Genomic DNA, 18,935 nt, shown 5'->3' on the forward strand with positions numbered 1-18,935 from the left:
CTTCCTGCTTTTAGATCCACATATGAAGAAGCCAAACCATACTGCTAGAGACACACGGCTTAGCCAACAGTCATCAGTCAGTCTCAAACAAGACTTTTGAGTGAAGCTGTCTTAGAATATCAATCTCCAGGACACTCACCCAACAAGATGCAGAATGGAAGCAAGCGAATGAACCTAGCCCATATTGCTAACCCAGAGAATCATGAAGAAGCAATATAGTTGTTTTAGGTCACTGATTTTCATAGTAGTTGGTATTGCAACAATGCGTAACTAATACAGCATATTATTACTAAATGTTTAAATTGTACTTAAATATAAGCCAAAATAAATGGGTTAATCCAATTGTGTAGCTGAGTGCTTTCATTTCAACCTTTATTTTAAAAGCCTTTCATAATGATTCTAACTTTTTAAAAATCTGAAGTGTTTATGATGTTCTGAGTGTTTTGGAAGAGATTAACAGCATCAATGTAGATGGTATGGGAAATTGAATTTATACAGAACCTAATTTGTATATTGTATTTTTAATTTACCAATACTGACTATAGCTCCAATTTCTGCCTGCCTTTGTAATATCAAATGGCTAAAAGTTAATAAATTCAGAGTTTACCCAGAGGCAATTAATATATTTTACTAAATATACCTTTATACAAAGAACCAAGCCTTAAATCACTATAGACTGTGGTCTCTTTTTCTTATCATCTATTTGAAAATAGTCTAAAAGAGAAGATCCAATTGCCAAACATGGAGATCAGCACTCTTAAAAGTTTAAAATGTTCATCTGTCATTGTAATTTTGCCAAATCATGTTATGAAGAGTAATTTGTGAAATTTACTATTCAAGCTATTATTTAGGTCAAACAATCTAGTAAGCACATTAATATGAAAAACATCCCATTTTTCAGCATCTTAACTGCAACAAATTTTAAAGTATGCCAATCTTCATGCTTTAGGGCATAATTTGGTTACCAGCTGGGGTCAGGAAGAAATTTTCCCCATAGTGTAGTATTGCCAATTACCATAGGTGTAGAGCAAACAAGAGAAAGAGACAGGGGGTTACTTGGTTCTCTAAAGCATCTGGTATTGGATGCATTCTGAGTGAGAATTCAGGATAAGATGAAACATTCAATTGTCCCTCTATGTCAATTCCAATATTCCTATGAGCTGCCAATATGACACGGCTGCCACAAGGGAGGGATTTTCTACAGAACAGATGTCACTTACAGTATTATGTGGGCTATCTATCTCAACAAATAATTGCTTGGCACTTCTGCCCTATGGCAAGGGTCTGAAAATATGTTAGGGTGAGAACACACCATACAAGCAGATGGGCATAGATAAAAGAAAGAGCAAGAGCATACTGAGCCTGAAATGCATGTGTAAAAGCCAGATGGGAGGACGGAAGCAAATGTTTTTTTTTTCTTATCTTTAGTGACTAAAGCCCCAAACCAGGATTTTCCAGCTATTAGTTATTTAGAAGTTCTATTTTAAAATTTCTTTAAATAAGTATGAGTTGCAGGAGGCTCCAATTTATTGAAACAAAGAAACATTGCCTTTTTGGTATAAACTTCAATTCACATTTGAAAATGATTGCATTTTGCTTAAGCCCTGACACTGATATGAGACTCCCAACACCAATGTCCCCCACTTTCATGCCCCCCCAAAAAAAAGAAAAAGGAAAAAACTAGGCTGGGATAAGAGGATGGACACAAAGACTGACAATGAATGACAAAGGACAATTGAGATGGGACTTGCCTGAGAGAGACAGCAAGAGAGGAAAAAAAGTCCTTTTAAAATATCAATAAGAGAATCAAAGAAAGCAAGATCCTTTTTCTGATAAAAGGGGAAAAGTTAATAACAGTGAAGAAAGAGAAGGGAATTGCAATATGCTCCTACTGTAATGGAAGAAAAGAAGATGAAGGTAGAATCAGAAAGTAACAACTTTAAATAAGTTTAACATATATGTTACTTTTACACTTTACACAATCTGTGGATTAAAGTTTTAAAAATATTCAAACTACTTGCCCCAATAGTAAACCTGACTGGCCATTTAAATAATTAGTTGGAGAAAGAATAGGGGTGTTTTTGCTCACAAGAACCAGCAAAGAAATTTTCACTTTTAAAATACGTTGATTGCAGAAAAGACCTTGGGGGGAGTTGGGGCAGGGGGGCAATAATAAATGTATTGTAAATTATTAAAAGGCATTAAGTTATATCTCAAAATTAGAAAATGCTTGAGGGCATTATTGATACATTTTTATGTCTGAAATGGGATGCAAGTAATAACTGAAAGTTTTCTAGACAAAAATAAGTTTGCCATTCAGTAATGTCTGAAAACTGTGATTCAACTGAACATTTGTTCATATGTTGGAGCTGATTCAAAGATGACTCTTACAGAAAACTCTAACCATTGCTTACTAGTATCCTTTTCTATAGTCTTTTAATCTTCAGGAACACTGGAGAAATTCTTTAATTTTTATCATAAGATATTAGTCCTATCACATGTTCCTCTGTTTTCAAAGTTTAATAATCAACCCTTAATTATTAATATAGAAAAACAGGATACAAGGTTCTCATGGAAAATATAACCTCAAATTTTTCTATCTGGCTTCTAACTATAGTCTAGCTTAGAAAAGTATAATGCGGGAGAAATTGCCTAAGGATCAACCATGTGATTTATTTACTCTTCCCAGCACTCAAAGCAAAATAGGTCGGTGGGAGGGTTAAGGATACACCACCCCATTTCAGCTGACTTAGGAATTGGACTTTTTCTGAAAGAGAATGAGAAGCCACTGAAGAGCTTTCACTGGTGTGTTTGTTTGGAAAAAGGGTATCATAGTAACATTTAGATGACGACTGATCTCTGAGGATATGTGGTAGAGAAAGATTGGATAGGAACGAGATTGGACCCAAGGACACCAATGTGGAATATTGTAAGAATACAGAAATAATGATGACAAATAATGATGACCTTGATTAGGGTGGTGGCAGCAACAATAAAGGAAGGAGGATAGATTTGAGAACTATTTACAAGGCAGATTCAACAGGATTTGGCAATAACAAGGATGAAGGAGACAGAATGAAAGGATGACCCCAATTTTAAGGCTTGACTAAGTGCATGGATAAGTATTCCAGTTATGAAGTACACAACACCTAAGAATAAGCAAGTTTTTCATTTCATTTACGCTTGTGGCAGCATTCAGAGAAACTAGCTTATTCATTTAGTTTGGGTCTAAATATTGAATTTGAAGTGGCATCTATGTAGAAGAGGATGGATACTTGAATGTGTAGCTCAGAGGAGGGCTATAAATGAGACAAATATTTGTAGGTTGTTAGCATTTACATTTATCAAAGCAGTGTTAGTGGATAATTTTGCCTGTGATAGTATGAAAAGTCAAAAGCAAAGAAATCCAGAAACAGTTTTAAGGAAAACCAAGTATTTGGTAAGCACCTACTGTGCTCTAGTTTCTGGAGCTGCATATATCAATAAGATAGGCAGGGTCCCTTCTCTCATGCAGTTACATTTTCAGTGGGTGAGTCAAACAATTAACCAGGAAACAAAAACAACAACAAAAACCCTAAGATAATAGTGTGCTATTTTCAGAGACTTTTAAAGGTTGTGTAGAAAATAAGATAGGTATGTTAATAACGATTACCTGAAACTGGCAGAACATTTTCAGGGAGAGGCCAGAAGTGAGACAAGCAAAGGAAAGCCTGAGGGAACACTTGGAGCCCCAGGGAAGCAGAGCAGGAAATGGGAATAGGTCTCCACAAAGACAAAAGCAGGGAAGCTGTGATCAGAGCCAACCAAGACGCCAGAAAGTGGAAAGTTTGTTTTCTCTCTGGTAAGTGTAGTAGAAGATGAAAATTGATTCTGCCAAAGCTGCTGCTTACACAGGATTCAGAGCAGTCAGAATGGACAGGTCTCAAAAAAGTTGTAGAAAGACAATGACTTGAACCTAAACTCTAGAAACCTGAAAGGACAGCAGGAAGGATGGGTAGCTGTTCAATCTAGTGAGCAAAAATAATAATTAACAAATAACCAAGACATGACATTTCCTTATATCTTGCACTGAATCTCTTAGTTTCTATAGTTAAATATTAATATTAAAATGTAATGTGGAATAGAAATTATACTATTTCTGTTTCTGTCAATTATCTATATCTGAAATTTCAGCCATAGGGTCAGTTAACACGTAGAGACACCGTTATTCATTCGGTGGCAGCTACTAGAAATAATTAGTATCTATGTCTCCGGACACGCATATTTAAAAGATAATTGAAAATGAGGAGAGCAGTTTGCCACTGAAAATTAGCAAAACAAAGTTATTTGTTGAGTATATATTATTTTAAAAATCTAAAGAAGGATTTTTTGATCAATGCCATGATGCATTTTCAAATAACTATAGGAAATTTAAAGAGGTCGCTACTAGTTATAATAAACTCCTAAAAGCCTTCAGAAGAGGAGACATACAAGAAAAATTTGAAAATGGACAACAGTCTTTACATTTACAGAGGAAGATTATGAAGTTAAAGGTGACCAATTTTCTATGTTTCAAGATAAGTAAAAGGAAATTATACTAAAATTACAGGTCAATAATAGTGAAGAAAAGGGAGAACATTAATATTCTAACTTCTCCAGATCCTGCAATTTATTATCCGAAGGTTGTCTGATTCTCTCTGCTTTATTACCTAAAATCAAGACAGACCCAGAGATGTAGGTATTGATTAATAAGAACCACAGTGCCAGACTGCCTTCTACTTGAGGACTCTAAGAGAACAGGTGACTCCCACTCTAATTTCCCTCGGCTTCAGGGAGCCATTTTCCTCCATTAGTAAGCTCTTGGGCTATCAAGCTATTTCACAGGGTATTAGATGCTGAGTCTCAGGTGTATAATATATGTTATTCAGAGAACACAATGGGCATTATGTGACTTCTTTAAGCTTCTTGATTATGGTGTTGATCAAAATGCTTATAAACTTAGCATAAGCATGGCTACCATTTCAGTTCATCCATTACTCATTATCAGAGAGTGCTAGATACATTTGCTCAAGTCCGAACCATGCATTCCTTACATTTATAACAAAAGGGAACTCTGGGGGAAAATGTTTTCATTCTTATTTGGAAAACATTTTTACAGACAATGCACAGTTGTTTTTACTTTTTCAGCTTTGCAGTTTCTCCAATTTCTATCCCTTTTAAAGTCCCTCTATAGGCAGAGGGACTTTGAAGTATGTAAAATATAATATACAGTCCACTTGACATAATTTTTTAAGCCTGTATTTCACAAAAAAAAAAAAAAGCTAAAGTTTTAAGAGGTCTTTGAAATAGATGACTTCAAAAGGGTGTTCAGCGTAAATGTAAATGAGATTTATATCTGGAGGAGATGATCAAATCCTACAGGTTATTTAACAAATTTAAAACACCCAAAGCACAACTAGAAAATGAGATCTAAACATCGAAGACTTAGCTGCTGAGGCTGTGATTGAATATTTTTTCACTGCCTTCTCATGTTCCATAAGTTTTACCTCTGTGTCAGGATTAATACCCTCTATATACATCTCTTGGTATTTTTTATATTTTGAATCCGACCTCCATTCCCTGCAGCCCTCCAGCCCTATGGCCCCAGAGAAAAGAAAGGATGAATGCCAATGTTGGAAAAAGGAAGATGTAAGAAGTTTCTAGAAGACCAAGAAATCATATGTTTTCTCCAAAAAAAATTATAGAAAGAGGAGAAAGAGAAACCAGGAGGCAGACATGAGAGTCCTGATCCCCTACTCTGGCACAAAACCACTAGTACCTATGCGGTAGAGAGTTTGCAAAAGGACAGAAACCCCAATGTATCCACTACCACTGCTTTAATAAAAGTAAATGTTAATAACCTACAAATATTTTTCTCCAGTTAATAGCCTTTCTCTGAGCTACAAATCCAAGTATGCAACTGCCTCTACCTAGGTGCCTCTTCAAATTCAATGCAGTCCAACAGAAAAAAGAAACATACACAGGAGAAGCACCTTAGTGTTGACCTAAATATCCCTGCAGGCCCCCAGTGGATGAGGGGCAGCAACCAAAATAGTCTAGCCTGGGCTCTGTGGGTGAGAGTCCAGATCCGTTGGCATTGACCGCTGATGTTGATGCTGCTAGGAAAACATGCTATGAACCTTGTTAGCCACAGACTCAGCAGTGCAAGCCAGCAGGAAGGCCAGTGGCAGTCAGAGAAAGAAGCATCTCGGAGGTAGCCATCCAGGTCAGAGGACATAAGCACATGAAAGCTTTGCCTCACATCCATGAAAGTCTGAGTGTTTGCCAAAAAGAGACAGATTTAACCTTAAAGTCACCACTTTACACAAAAAGGCTTTGAGACATTTAACTGGGAAGTTAAATTTTCATCCTAATATCCTCTCCCCAATTAGCAAGCTCCTTTTCCCCATCTCTTTCCACCTTCCATTCCTGAGTAAGATGTACGTGTTGATAGAGTGGTGGGGAATTCAAGACGTTGTAGAAAAGAAGCCACATTTTTCTCATAATTTTCTACCTCTCTACCTTTATCAACAAAATTAAAGTCAGCATTCCAAGAAGATAGAGCTTCCCACATAGAGTATCTCTACTCACATTCAACACAGGGCTGACATATGATGTTGCTTAGAAAGAAACAGTTTCCTATTGATTAAAGAATATCTCTTATTTTAAATACTCTAAAAACTGTCTAATTTCACTCTTTAAAATAAATTAATAAATACGTGTTGAAACACATTACAAGGTCTCATCAAGAAGTTTCACAGCATTTAAAAGACACTTATCACAGTGTAAGTCTCTAAGGCTTAGAATCTTTCCAGTAATGTGCCTCAACACTTAGTCAAAGTGTCAGCTGACTGATGACTTCAGTTTTTTGTTTTTTGTTTGTTTCTTTGTTTGTTTTTTGAAACACAGTTTTGCTGTCACCCAAGCTGGAGTGCAGTGGCACAATTTTGGCTCACTGCAACCTCCACCTCCCAGGTTCAAGCAATTCTCCTGCCTCAGCCTCCCGAGTAGCTGGGACTACAGGCACATGCCACTACGCCCAGCTAATTTTTGTATTTTTTTTAGTAGAGACGGGATTTTTGGCCAGACTCGTCTCCAATGCCTGACCTCAAGTCTTTATGTCCACCCGCCTCAGCCTCCCAAAGTTCTGGGATTACAGGCATGAGCCACCGTGCTTGGCTGACTTCAGACTGTTTCAAAGTGGGCAGTACCTTCATAAAGTCACTGAAGACAAAAAAAATCTCAGCTTTTTGAGGCAAGAAATGTAATCACATAGTTTTGAGCGAGCTCTGAAATGTTGGCACATGCTAGCCAAAAGCAAGGTTGACCAAATGCACCCAGGGTGTCTGTTTACATATCACTTTTGCAGAGTCTGAAGTCTGTTCAACACACGTTAATTTTTCTTTTAATTGCATAGGCTGATCCTGTTCCCCATCAGAAACAGAATTTCCTACCTTAGATTTTTTAAATGTTTAAGATTTAGAGGCTATATTTGGGTCAAATCAACTTTAACTGTTCAAAATAAACTTGACAGAGTTTTTACCTTAATGGACAATATGAATCCAAAGCTCTCCATCCTACAGATGCGATTTAAGAGAGCTAATCACCTAGGGTGTTAAATGGTGAAGATTTAACTAAGACAATAAGAGCAGGCATCATAATGACCTGTGTTCTAGCCACAAATTGAGATAACTGCTTGGCTTATGCAATTACTTGGAGGCCATGTCTGTACAACCCCTTTTGCCCCCCAATTCTAATAACAGACCATCCCCTCCCTCTCTCCCTACAGCCATCAAAGCGAACACCTGACTTCTAAAAAAACTGAGCATAGCACTTACCATCTTGGTCATAATGACCAGGCCAAGGGCTAGACATGTGAGCCAGCAAATGTTCCCTAGAATAGTTCACACTGGAGCTGAATAACATTAAATACTTATTTTCCTTGATGGCAAGCTGTGAAGATGTGAGCCTGGAGGGACTGAAGCCTATACTGTTTGCTGCAAGGAGGAGCTGGTCTGAGAACAAAGACAATATGCAGAGAGAAGCACAGATGAGACCTAGAGCTGTTCCTAGTGATATTTGAAGTTCTGGCTCTAGTCATCCCTGATATCAGCTCTCTTTCCTGGAAATAGCAGCCAACAAATTCTCTCTGTGATTTCATCTACTTCATACTGGGTTACTCTTACTGGGAATCATCAGCATTTTCAATAATAAAGCTAGTGAGAAAGTAGTGAAACCCAACAAAGCAGACAAATAAGAACCACTAGGTCATAGTCAGAGAACAGTAATGCTGGTGCTAGTCATGCAATTTTGAGATTATTTCTTAAAATCTCTGAGCCTGAGTTCAAAATCTGCAAATGGGGCTTCCAGCTACTGAACTAGATTATTGAAGAATTAGAATACTATATGTAAAGTGATTAGCATGATGCTTGTCCCATAGCAATTGCTTACCAAGTGCTAAAAACGTATTGTTTTATCATGAGGCTGTGAGGATATTGATGAGGAGGACTCAAAGAAAACAAAGATTATAGAACTCAGAATCTTCTACAACTTTTCATTAAAACCGTACTGGCTTAAATATTTTTGAGGAAAAATAAAAACTACAAGCACTAAATAGAAAAATGTAACGAAGTTAGAAATAATTATAAACAGAACATTCTTATTATTTTAAGACGCAAAGGTATTTTAAAGCTCAACTTACAATAAATAAGCATTGTTATTGAAAGTTTACTCAAGGTCAATGAAATAGTCTTATTTTTAAGAAAAATTGTAATATGAAAAATAAAGCAAGTATTATTGATATAGCTACTTCCTGAAAATGGAGCTGGCAATACTTGTAGGCCCAATTCAAATGTCTCCACAGTAACAAAGCCTTCCTTAACATCACCAAAACCATGTACGATACTATACACCACACCAATGGTGCACAGCTTTTCTTTCATCGAATTTATTTATTTCCCATTCCACACTATAAAACTCTCCTAGCAAGGCCTCTTTTTTCATATCTGTACCTTTAAAATGTAGCTCAATAACTTGGTCAAAAGCAGGTGCTCAAAATATAGTATTAAAATTAGACTAAATTTTAGACGTACACTGAGCATGAGACTTGGGTTCCAATCTTGCTTCTGCCACTTACTAGATGTGCTACCTTGAATAAGTCACCAACTATAGGAATATATCCTCATAGTGTTTGCTTTCAAAGTTACCTACAATAACCTCCTACCCCAGTACAAAAATTCCATCTCAATGCATTTTCTACCTACACACTCTGTGATAGATCCTCTACAAAACGTAATCTTCAGTCAAACTTCATAACCAGTTTTTGGCATAACTATTATCTTTCACATTGAATAAGTCAACAAAGCAATGCTTTATAAAGCCCACTATCAGACAGCCAAGAATGCAGACTCAGAATTCTAACTTTAAAAAACAGTCCTTCCCAAACCTGACAAAAACAAGAAATGGGGAAAGGATTCCCTATTTAATAAATGGTGCTGGGAAAACTGGCTAGCCATATGGAGAAAGCTGAAACTGGATCCCTTCCTTACACCTTATACAAAAATTAATTCAAGATGGATTAAAGACTTAAATGTTAGACCTAAAACCATAAAAACCCTAGAAGAAAACCTAGGCAATACCATTCAGGAGATAGGCATGGGCAAGGACTTCATGTCTAAAACACCAAAAGCAATGGCAACAAAAGCCAAAATTGACAAATGGGATCTAATTAAACTAAAGAGCTTCTGCACAGCAAAAGAAACTACCATCAGAGTGAACAGGCAACCTACACAATGGGAGAAAAATTTTGCAATCTACTCATCTGACAAAGCGCTAATATCCAGAATCTACAAAGAACTCAAACAAATTTACAAGAAAAAAACAAACAACCACATCAAAAAGCGGGTGAAAGATATGAACAGACACTTCTCAAAAGAAGACATCTATGCAGCCAACAGACACACCAAAAAATGCTCATCATCACTGGCCATCAGAGAAATGCAAATCAAAACCACAATGAGATACCATCTCACACCAGTTAGAATGGCCATCATTAAAAAGTCAGGAAACAACAGGTGCTGGAGAGGATGTGGAGAAATAGGAACACTTTTACACTATTGGTGGGACTGTAAACTAGTTCAACCATTGTGGAAGACAGTGTGGCAATTCCTCAAGGATCTAGAACTAGAAATACCATTTGGCCCAGCCATCCCATTACTGGGTATATACCCAAAGGATTATAAGTCATGCTGCTATAAAGACACATGCACACGTATGTTTATTGCAGCACCATTCACAATAGCAAAGACTTGGAACCAACCCAAATGTCCATCAATGATAGACTGGATTAAGAAAATGTGGCACATATCCACCATGGAATACTATGCAGCCATAAAAAAGGATGCATAGTATGTCCTTTGTAGGGACATGGACGAAGCTGGAAACCATCATTCTCAGCAAACTATCGCAAGGACAAAAAACCAAACACCGCATGTTCTCACTCATAGGTGGGAACTGAACAATGAGAACACTTGGACACAGAAAGGGGAACATTACACACCAGGGCCTGTCATGGGGTGGGGGGAAGGGGGAGGGATAGCATTAGGAGATATACCTAATGTAAATGACAAGTTAATAGGTGCAGCGCACCAACATGGTACATGTATACATATGTAACAAACCTGCACATTGTGCACATGTACCCTAGAACCTAAAGTATAATAATAAACAAAAACAGTCCTTCCTACACACTACACCACTTCTCTGTGCTTTAAAAGTCTTGGAGTGTTTTTAAAAGTTTTATCTCTATTAATAGTCTTCATTATGGCATACTACAATGATTGATTCAAATAGCAAAATGAGATGATATAAAACTTCTTTGTAAAGTATAAAGTGCTCCAAAATATCAAGTAGTAGTAGTATCATGACAATGATGTAGATGATAATGATAATAACAGGAAAGGGAAAAGTATGTACTTTGGGTTCTTTGTCGCATTAATATTTCCATGCTGTTAAATGGGTCAGTTAATGTAAATTGTAGCCACTTACTGGAAATTGGGAGGAAGCCCTGGGTTTTTATTCTTATTTTTTTCCTTCAATTTTTTGAGTACAATTAAAATGGACAGATTTTCAGAGGTAGTTACTATACTTACTTAGAAATTACGGCTGTATATGTATACAGATACATACCCTGGTATAGGATGGTAATTGACTTGAATAAATTTGTGGTCTTGCTGGGACAAGTCTATGCAACACTGGTTTGTATGAAAACTGCATGTGGAACTCTGTTCTATGGGCACTGATTTCCTGGCTGATTTGAAGTCTTCTCTCCTTTTCTCCTAATTGTTCTTTCAGCTGAAATTGAAGTCCAGTTAAAGCTTCTAACATATTTCTCTTCTTTTCTTCTCACTATTAGTGGATTTGGAAAAAAAAGGAGCACTGTAAAACACATACAAAATAATATTTTATCACCTGAGACTACATACTATAAAATAAATTTAGTAAATGATAAGGGAGGTATTTGAAATAGAAAACAAACTCATTATTTAATGGTTATGGTTCATCCATAAAGAAGTAATTCTTAATGTTCAAGTTAAAAAAAAAAAAAAAAGATGAGAAGAAACAGTTGGCATTCAGCTAACAATTGTGTTTGGAGATTTGTGCCTGACTTTGTTATTCTGAGCAAAGCCAGGTACCAGTCTCTTGGGATTATGTACAAAGGCAAGAAAAAAAGTGGACATGAACAAACCTCAAAGGTGACTGCTGGGTTAATAAAACAGTCTGTTTTCTGTTCACCCACTCTTGCTCTCAGTGTGCAAGTATATTAAAATATGTCAAAAGAAAAACCATTCACTGTGCAAAAATAATTCAACTACAAGTCACAATTTCCAGCTGGTGGAGTGCCTTAGTGTATTTAAGTGCACTAACAAGTGACCCATACATCTCCCCGGATGAAAGTTGTATCCTCATTAAATGAGAAACAAACACAAAATAGGAACAACTGTCACACAGAAAAACAGATCACAATGGATACCGCATTTCCCACACTCAATTTCTGGCTTGAGCTATGGCAGACTGAAGAACAGTGCTGTCCTGGAAGTAACCTCTTAAAAGGGACTGAAAGTAAAACAAGGAAGCTGTTGGGGGACCTAAATGTCTTGCTAATAGCCACCCAAATTCTCATTCAGAGTTTCTGGGAAAATATCATTTTCTTTCTGGGCCCTAAAAACTCCCATATTAGGTAAGACATTATATAATAACACTAATGTGAAGTAACTGGAATAAACAGACCCAACCCCCAAGGAATTTAGAATTAATGCTGTAAGTTATATTTTTAAATAACTCTGTTAGATAAACTCTGGTTTTAGTGTTTATAAGATATCATACCACACCCTGGTAAATGATGGTACTTGATTGAATAAATTTGTGGTCTTGCTGAGACAAGTCTATGCAACACTTTGTATGAAAACTGCATACCTTTTACTTTCTGATTTTCTCTAGGGAACTAAATCATTGATAGGACTCTGAAAAGAAAAAAAGAGAGAGAAGTTACTGTTTTTTAACTTTAATAATACTGTTCTTATTTGATTCATACGTTGTACATTATTATAAGGCAAAAACATACATTGGATGTTCAATGTGATAAGTTGCATCTTATACACAACAGGACGTACAATAGGAGCATGTGTCTCCAAAAGGCTGATAGACAATATCTGGAATAATAAGGGAACACTACTTGAGAGCAAATAACTGATTACAAAAGTATGGTGCTAACAATTATTTCAAAGTAGGGTAAGATGTTCCACTTGTATACAGTCAACACCTTTGTTCAAACATTTTCATACCAATTAGCACACACTAATTTCCTGTTTACTATCCCCTCCCTTCAACTAGAATATAAGCTCCTCAGGGTAAAATTCATTGTATGTTATTTCTTATATCATTAGAACTAGTACAGCCTCTGGCACATAATACATACTCCAAAATTATTAATTGGTTGTTTGGCTAACTGATTATAGCTGTACACATGACAATTGGTGCCCAAGATTGAATTGTCAACCTCCTAATGGAAGATAGTAGAGGAACTGGAAAGGGAAGATGTTTCTAGAAAGAGACTAATGTTTTCTATGACAAACTGTAGCCCAGGAGCTATGGATATATGTGTAGAAAAAAAGAATCACACGGCTCTAAATTATGCTTTAAACTAGAATATATAAAACAACCATTAAAACGAAATTGAAGCCCAATAGAGGAATGTAGGTAATAAGGGATCAGCAAACCAATCTAAAGAAATTAAAATGTCTAGGCCCAGAATAATTATGTGAGCTTGGAAACAAGAAAAGTATTTGAGGAACCAAAGTTAATGATAAGAAAAACTTATTAAAAATAGGAAAAGATAGATTTTAGAAACCAAGAGCTAGTGAGCTTGATTTTTAGGCGTCATGAAATTCTAAAGCAGATTGATTATTAAACAGCTGGTCTATGAATTCATGAAAAATAAAGTGGAACTCACTAGGAGATAGGGAGCTGGACTCAAGAGAGTATTGCATGAAGACAAAAGTCCTTGGTTCATATTCTGAATGTGTGCTTCCTCTTACTTTAATGATTTTTCCTTTTCCCTATTTCTGCCAGTTAAACTATATCTCCCCTCACTGCCACAATAAGTACTAACTCCTAGTACCTGTAAATATGAACTTATTTGGAAATAAGGGTCTTTGCAAATGTAATTAAGGTACACATTAAGATGAAGTTATATTAGAGTAGGGTGAGCCCTTAATTCAATATAACTGGTGTTACAGGAAGAGGGGAAGAGACACAGAGAACATGGACAGAGAAAGAAAAGAATCCCAAGTGATGAAGAAAGCAGAGATTAGAGTTGTGCTAGGAGGCAAGCTTGGAATTCTCCCTCTAAGCTCTCAAGAAGGAACCACTCCTGCTGACAACTTGATTTGAGAATTCTGGCCTCCAGAACTGTGAAAGAATAAATTTCTGTTGTCTTAAGTCACCCAGTTCGTGGTCATTTGTTATGATAGCCCTAGGAAATGAGTACACCATCCTATAAAAAGGAGTCAGTGATATATCTTCGCCAGGTGATTGTCAGGAGGATTATAATAAAGCATAAGTAAATATTAATTTCAGCAAAGCTTTTTACTAAGATTCTTATAATGCGTTCACTGATAAAATAAATCTGTGTAAGCTCAATTATTAGTTAGGTTCAAAGTTGCTAAAATTGCCATTCCCAAAGACAGCTGATTAATAATTCAACATAAACTTAATCTTTCCCAAAATGTTCACTTATGGATATAGTGAAAATAACTCTCAGGTCTCAGATTTCTATCATTTAAGGCCCTTTATAGACAAACGGACACAAGTTTTGGAAAGTCACCTGAAGTAATAATGTTAATGATGGACACAGAACCTTTTGTTCATCATTAGTTGTTCAACATATTTACAGGACTTAGAGAAGTACATAGAATGGATGCTATCCAAATAAGGGAGAAAAAAGTAAGTTAGGAAAAATAAAAGTAACACATTTAAAAGGAAAACTCTTGTTATCTTAATAAATTTATTATCCTAACAATATAATTTAGTAACCATTATTAATAGTAATTTGATACTTTAAACTTCAAACAGTGCTTCACACATAATAGATACTCAGTAAGTTACTGTTATTATTAATAGTATGATAAGCTAGAATGATGGGCCAAACCCACTTCAGCAAAAAACACACAACATTTCATTTGGGCTCAAAATTTAAATGGATATCAGGTAGAAAATATCCAGGCTCATCATTAACTCATAGGAAGTAGATTTGGAGATTTCAGTTGATCAAAGTTTCAGTGAATGCATCCAAACAGTGTTTTGTGAGACCTCTAAAACAAAAATAAAACAAAATAAACAACAAAGGTGAGAATTTAGGATAAATCAGTAGATGTACGTAAGCCCATGACAATTTGCAAAGGGCAAGCGTAAGGGGGATTGTTTTTCTAAAAGCAGCAATTCTCCTCTGTAAATTTGAGAGACGTTCTGGATGCTGAGGGCATCTGGATGCTGTGGGGGTGAAGTTCCAAGGGAGATAGAGAGTTTCTGCACACTCCCATCCTACACTTCCAGAAGATGAAGAGACGTAGGTCCCCACGGCATGCGAATCTGAGGAAGAAGATCTCTTGGTGAAAGACCTTTCTTCTGCCACCTAGAAACAACTGATGCTTCACAAAAGCAGCATCCGAGAAATGCAAGAGCGGTAAAAAATTATCAGAGGCTCCCTCGGCTGAGACTGAAGCATGCAAAGAAGGATGACAGAAATGTGAAGAAATCAAAGAAAGACATCAGCTAGGAAGGGACATTGAAACATCTCACTCTCAAAGAACCAAAGGAAACCCCCCTCCCCGCCACCCCCCAGTAATGGGGAGAGAGGACATTTGACAGAGAATGAAGACAAAGACATCAGAAGAGAAAAATTTCCCCACACACTGACTGTCATGAGCATGAGGGATAGCCAAGAAAAGTAAGGTAGATCTAATGTCAGTAGTGTGGTCCTTTGTTAATTAACCTTCCCTTTTTAAAAGCTGTTAGAGGTATCACATGTAACGTGGAACCTTCTGGATGTTAAGATGTATTTTTCTATATATTGACTAGGAACACGGAGCCTATAATACTCATCACAGAAGTAATTCAGGCTCTTTAGACCTCAGTTATTTCTAATACATGGTTTCAGACAGTTTTGGATACAAATACACTCGTTTCCTGTGGCTGCTTTTAAAAAAATTTACCAAAAACTTCGTGGCTTCAAACAACATACATTTTTTGCTCTTATACTTCTGTAGTAGAGAAGTTTGAAAGTAGTTTCCCTAACCTAAAGTCAAGATGTCAGCAGGATAGAGCTGGCTTTTTAGGAGACTTTATGGGATAATCCACTTTCCTGCTTTTTTCAGATTCTAGAAGCTGCCTATATTCTTTGGCTTGTGGCCCCTTCCTCCATCTTTGAAGTGTGTCACTCCAACCTCTGGTTCCATGGTAAGATGTCCTTCTCTTTTACTCTGACGTCTGCATCCCTCTTATAAGGACTGTGTGATTGCTTTGGGTTCACCAAAGATAACCCCATAAAAATCTCCCCACCTCAACATCCTTAACTTAATCACATATGCAAGTTTCTTTTGCCATGTATAGTAACATCCACAAGTTCCGGGGATTAGGACATGGACATATCTGGGGGTTCATTATTCAGCATACCACATCCACTTTAAAAAGAAACATTATAGGGAGAGAATATAGTATAGAGTGAAAGCATAAACCAGCTTGCTTGCTTCACAGACACTTAGAGTGCTTTTTATATGCCGGATGTTTTTATAAGTGCTTAACAAATATTAGTTCATTATTACTCTCTACAGCCCTAAGGCATAGGCATAATTATAATTCCCCATTTTTCTGATGAGAAAGCTGAAGTACAGAAAGGATAAGTTACTTGTACATGGCTTTGTGGTTATTTAGAGCTGGTATGAATCCAAATCATGCCTCTTAACTAGGTGACCTTGACACAGTATTTTCACTGGAAAGAACATATTTTACATGGTTGGTGTGAGTATTTAAATCAAATAATGTATATAAAGTGTTTATCACAGTTCTTGGCTCAAAATTTACTCATTACATGGTAGATAGTAAAATAACTATGTTAGAGACATCGACCAAAAAAATGGAAAAGAAGAATAAAAATGGTTAGGGAACTAGAAACACTATCATCTTAAAAATGGTAGTTTAGCTTGGAGAAGAAAAGAAGTATATGGGGGACATGATAGCTGTCTTGAAATATGTGATGAACTTTCATGTGAAGGAGAAGTAGATTTATTTTAATGTTCCCCCATAAAACCAAACTAAAACCTAAGGGTGGAAATTACATGGTGATAAAATCTGGCTCAAAAAAAAAAGGAAATATCTAATAATTAGAGTGTTACACCAATGAAAAAGGCTGCCCCAGAGTTTTGTAAGCTTTCAGTAAGTTGAAATGTTCAAGCACAAGCTAAATGACTCTCTGTAGTATATAAAATATAGAAAGGATTTCAACAATGAAAGGAATATTAAAATACATTCATGCATTTATTCAGCAAACATTTACTGACCATCTTCAGTGCACAGTGCCTGTAAGGCCCCTTACAACTCTAAAAATAATAGAATCTACTATTCTATGAATGAGCAAATAAGAGCACATGTCCCCAAAATGTACAGAATTTCTGGCTGATTCTCATTGAAGGGTCTACTGATTCTTTCAATCAGGTTCTCTAGTTTGTCTGGCATAATCTGCAATAAGCTTTATTTTTGCAGTCACTTATCACTAGTCACAGGAAGACTTCTTCTACAGTAAAGAATCAGTTCTTAATGGGAAAATCACTCAATTTTATATTCTGATGAAAGAGACTTTTCTCGAAAGGAAAGAAAAGGATTTTATTTCATAATAGTTGTTTTTTCTTTCAATCTATGCAAACAAATGTAATAACATCTTTTAACCAAAAAATAAAAAGAGGATTCCTCTCATTAATGTGGAGCATTTGCCATCCTTGAAAGAATCCAACAAAAATAAACCACTCTGTTGGACCCACAAATAAATTAATTATGGTGGAAACCTATTGAGTCTGATTTGTCCTGGGAACTATTAAGAGGTCGCCTACCTACTTCTCATTTAATCTGCTTGGCTAAATAAGATTGCTTTGTTGGAGAACTACCTGAATTACACACAGAATCCAAGAAAGTCTCCAATTAGTGACCAAAATGTCCCCAGTGTCTATACCATCCATACAACATTTCACCACATAGCAGCTGATGGCATTTATTATACAGCTGTTAGTAAGTGTCAGAATTAACCAGACAATAGGACAGACCTCTCTGTGATTTTTGCTGCTTACAATACTTTCTTAGCAGAAGATACAGAATAGGAATAATAATAACCCAAATACAAGTTGATTTTAATCAGCTCTTACCATGTGATGGTATCATCATAGGCAATTATTTCAATGACCATGTCAAGCAGGAACCCCTCTTATCCTATCTAAAGAATGTGATGGAGCCAAAATTAAAACAGGGATGTGGAGTTCTCGAACTATTATTGACTGATAAACTGCTTCCACAATCTTTAACCCTTTCCCTAACAAAGACGAATAAGTTAGAAGAAATACTGAAAAGTAATTACAAATCTGTATTTTGATCTCTTTTACAGAAATAAACAGTGTGCCAAAGATGGGATTAGAACCTAGTTCTCTAGTTACCTATGGTCCAAATAGCTACCAATTAAATTAAATGTAAAAAGCATTCTCAGCCCTGTGGGCTAGCCACATCACTGAGTTATTAAGTATCATGCAAGATTCTGTATAGGCAAGAACATTGCTCTAAAATATGGTAAATTTCCTTCTCTTTCCTTTCAAAATGCCCCAAGGCACTCGTATACATTGTGGACACCACCGGCCTGAAAATTCTCAGTTGAGGGAAAAAGAAATTCAAAATCCTTGAATTTATAAGAGCACTAAAAGCATCTAAAATGATAACTATTTTGCCCCTTTAACACCAAAAGATCAACTGATTTTTATTTTTCTCTTAGAGTTGACCTTTATTTAACCCATGGCATGCCAAAGTTATGGCCTGAAGCAATTTTTTCAGTGACTGCCTTGACTTGGGACAAGAATAGACATTTCACTCAACCTGTCTCTGAATCATCATTCCATATCACTACTGATGGTCAGTCTAACAAAGAAAAACCGTTTTCAACATTTAGAAAACACTAAAACTTTCTGTTGAATTATTTATTCCCTCCATTTCAAATATGTTCGGACCTGCAAAATGTTTGCAAATTCTAAAATTATCAAATGTTTTCTCAAAGTTTTTATTAAGCTCTTCAATAAAACGTTTGTATTCAGTTATGTATAAAAAATAAT

General features: G+C 36.2%; 1 protein-coding gene across 18 annotated transcripts in view; it reads right to left on the reverse strand.

Annotated features, from left to right (window-relative positions):
* TFEC (transcription factor EC) overlaps window positions 1–18,935 on the reverse strand; it is a 226,521-nt gene that overhangs the window by 165,827 nt on the left and 41,759 nt on the right. For 15 of the 18 annotated variants that reach the window (XM_055347469.2, XM_055347455.2, XM_055347453.2 and 12 more), the window contains 2 exons: window positions 12,493–12,539; window positions 11,206–11,424 (listed from right to left, as the gene is read on the reverse strand). In XM_055347469.2, the coding sequence (XP_055203444.1) occupies window positions 11,206–11,403 (198 nt within the window). In that variant the 5' untranslated portion in view covers window positions 11,404–11,424; window positions 12,493–12,539. Of the gene's footprint in view, window positions 1–11,205; window positions 11,425–12,492; window positions 12,540–12,640; window positions 14,589–18,935 lie in introns of those variants that run through there. The other 3 variants (XM_055347468.2, XM_055347474.2, XM_004046082.5) reach the window with 3 other exon arrangements.

Source organism: Gorilla gorilla, chromosome 6 (genome assembly GCF_029281585.2).
Source record: "Gorilla gorilla gorilla isolate KB3781 chromosome 6, NHGRI_mGorGor1-v2.1_pri, whole genome shotgun sequence".
NCBI classification, from domain to species: Eukaryota; Metazoa; Chordata; class Mammalia; order Primates; family Hominidae; genus Gorilla; species Gorilla gorilla.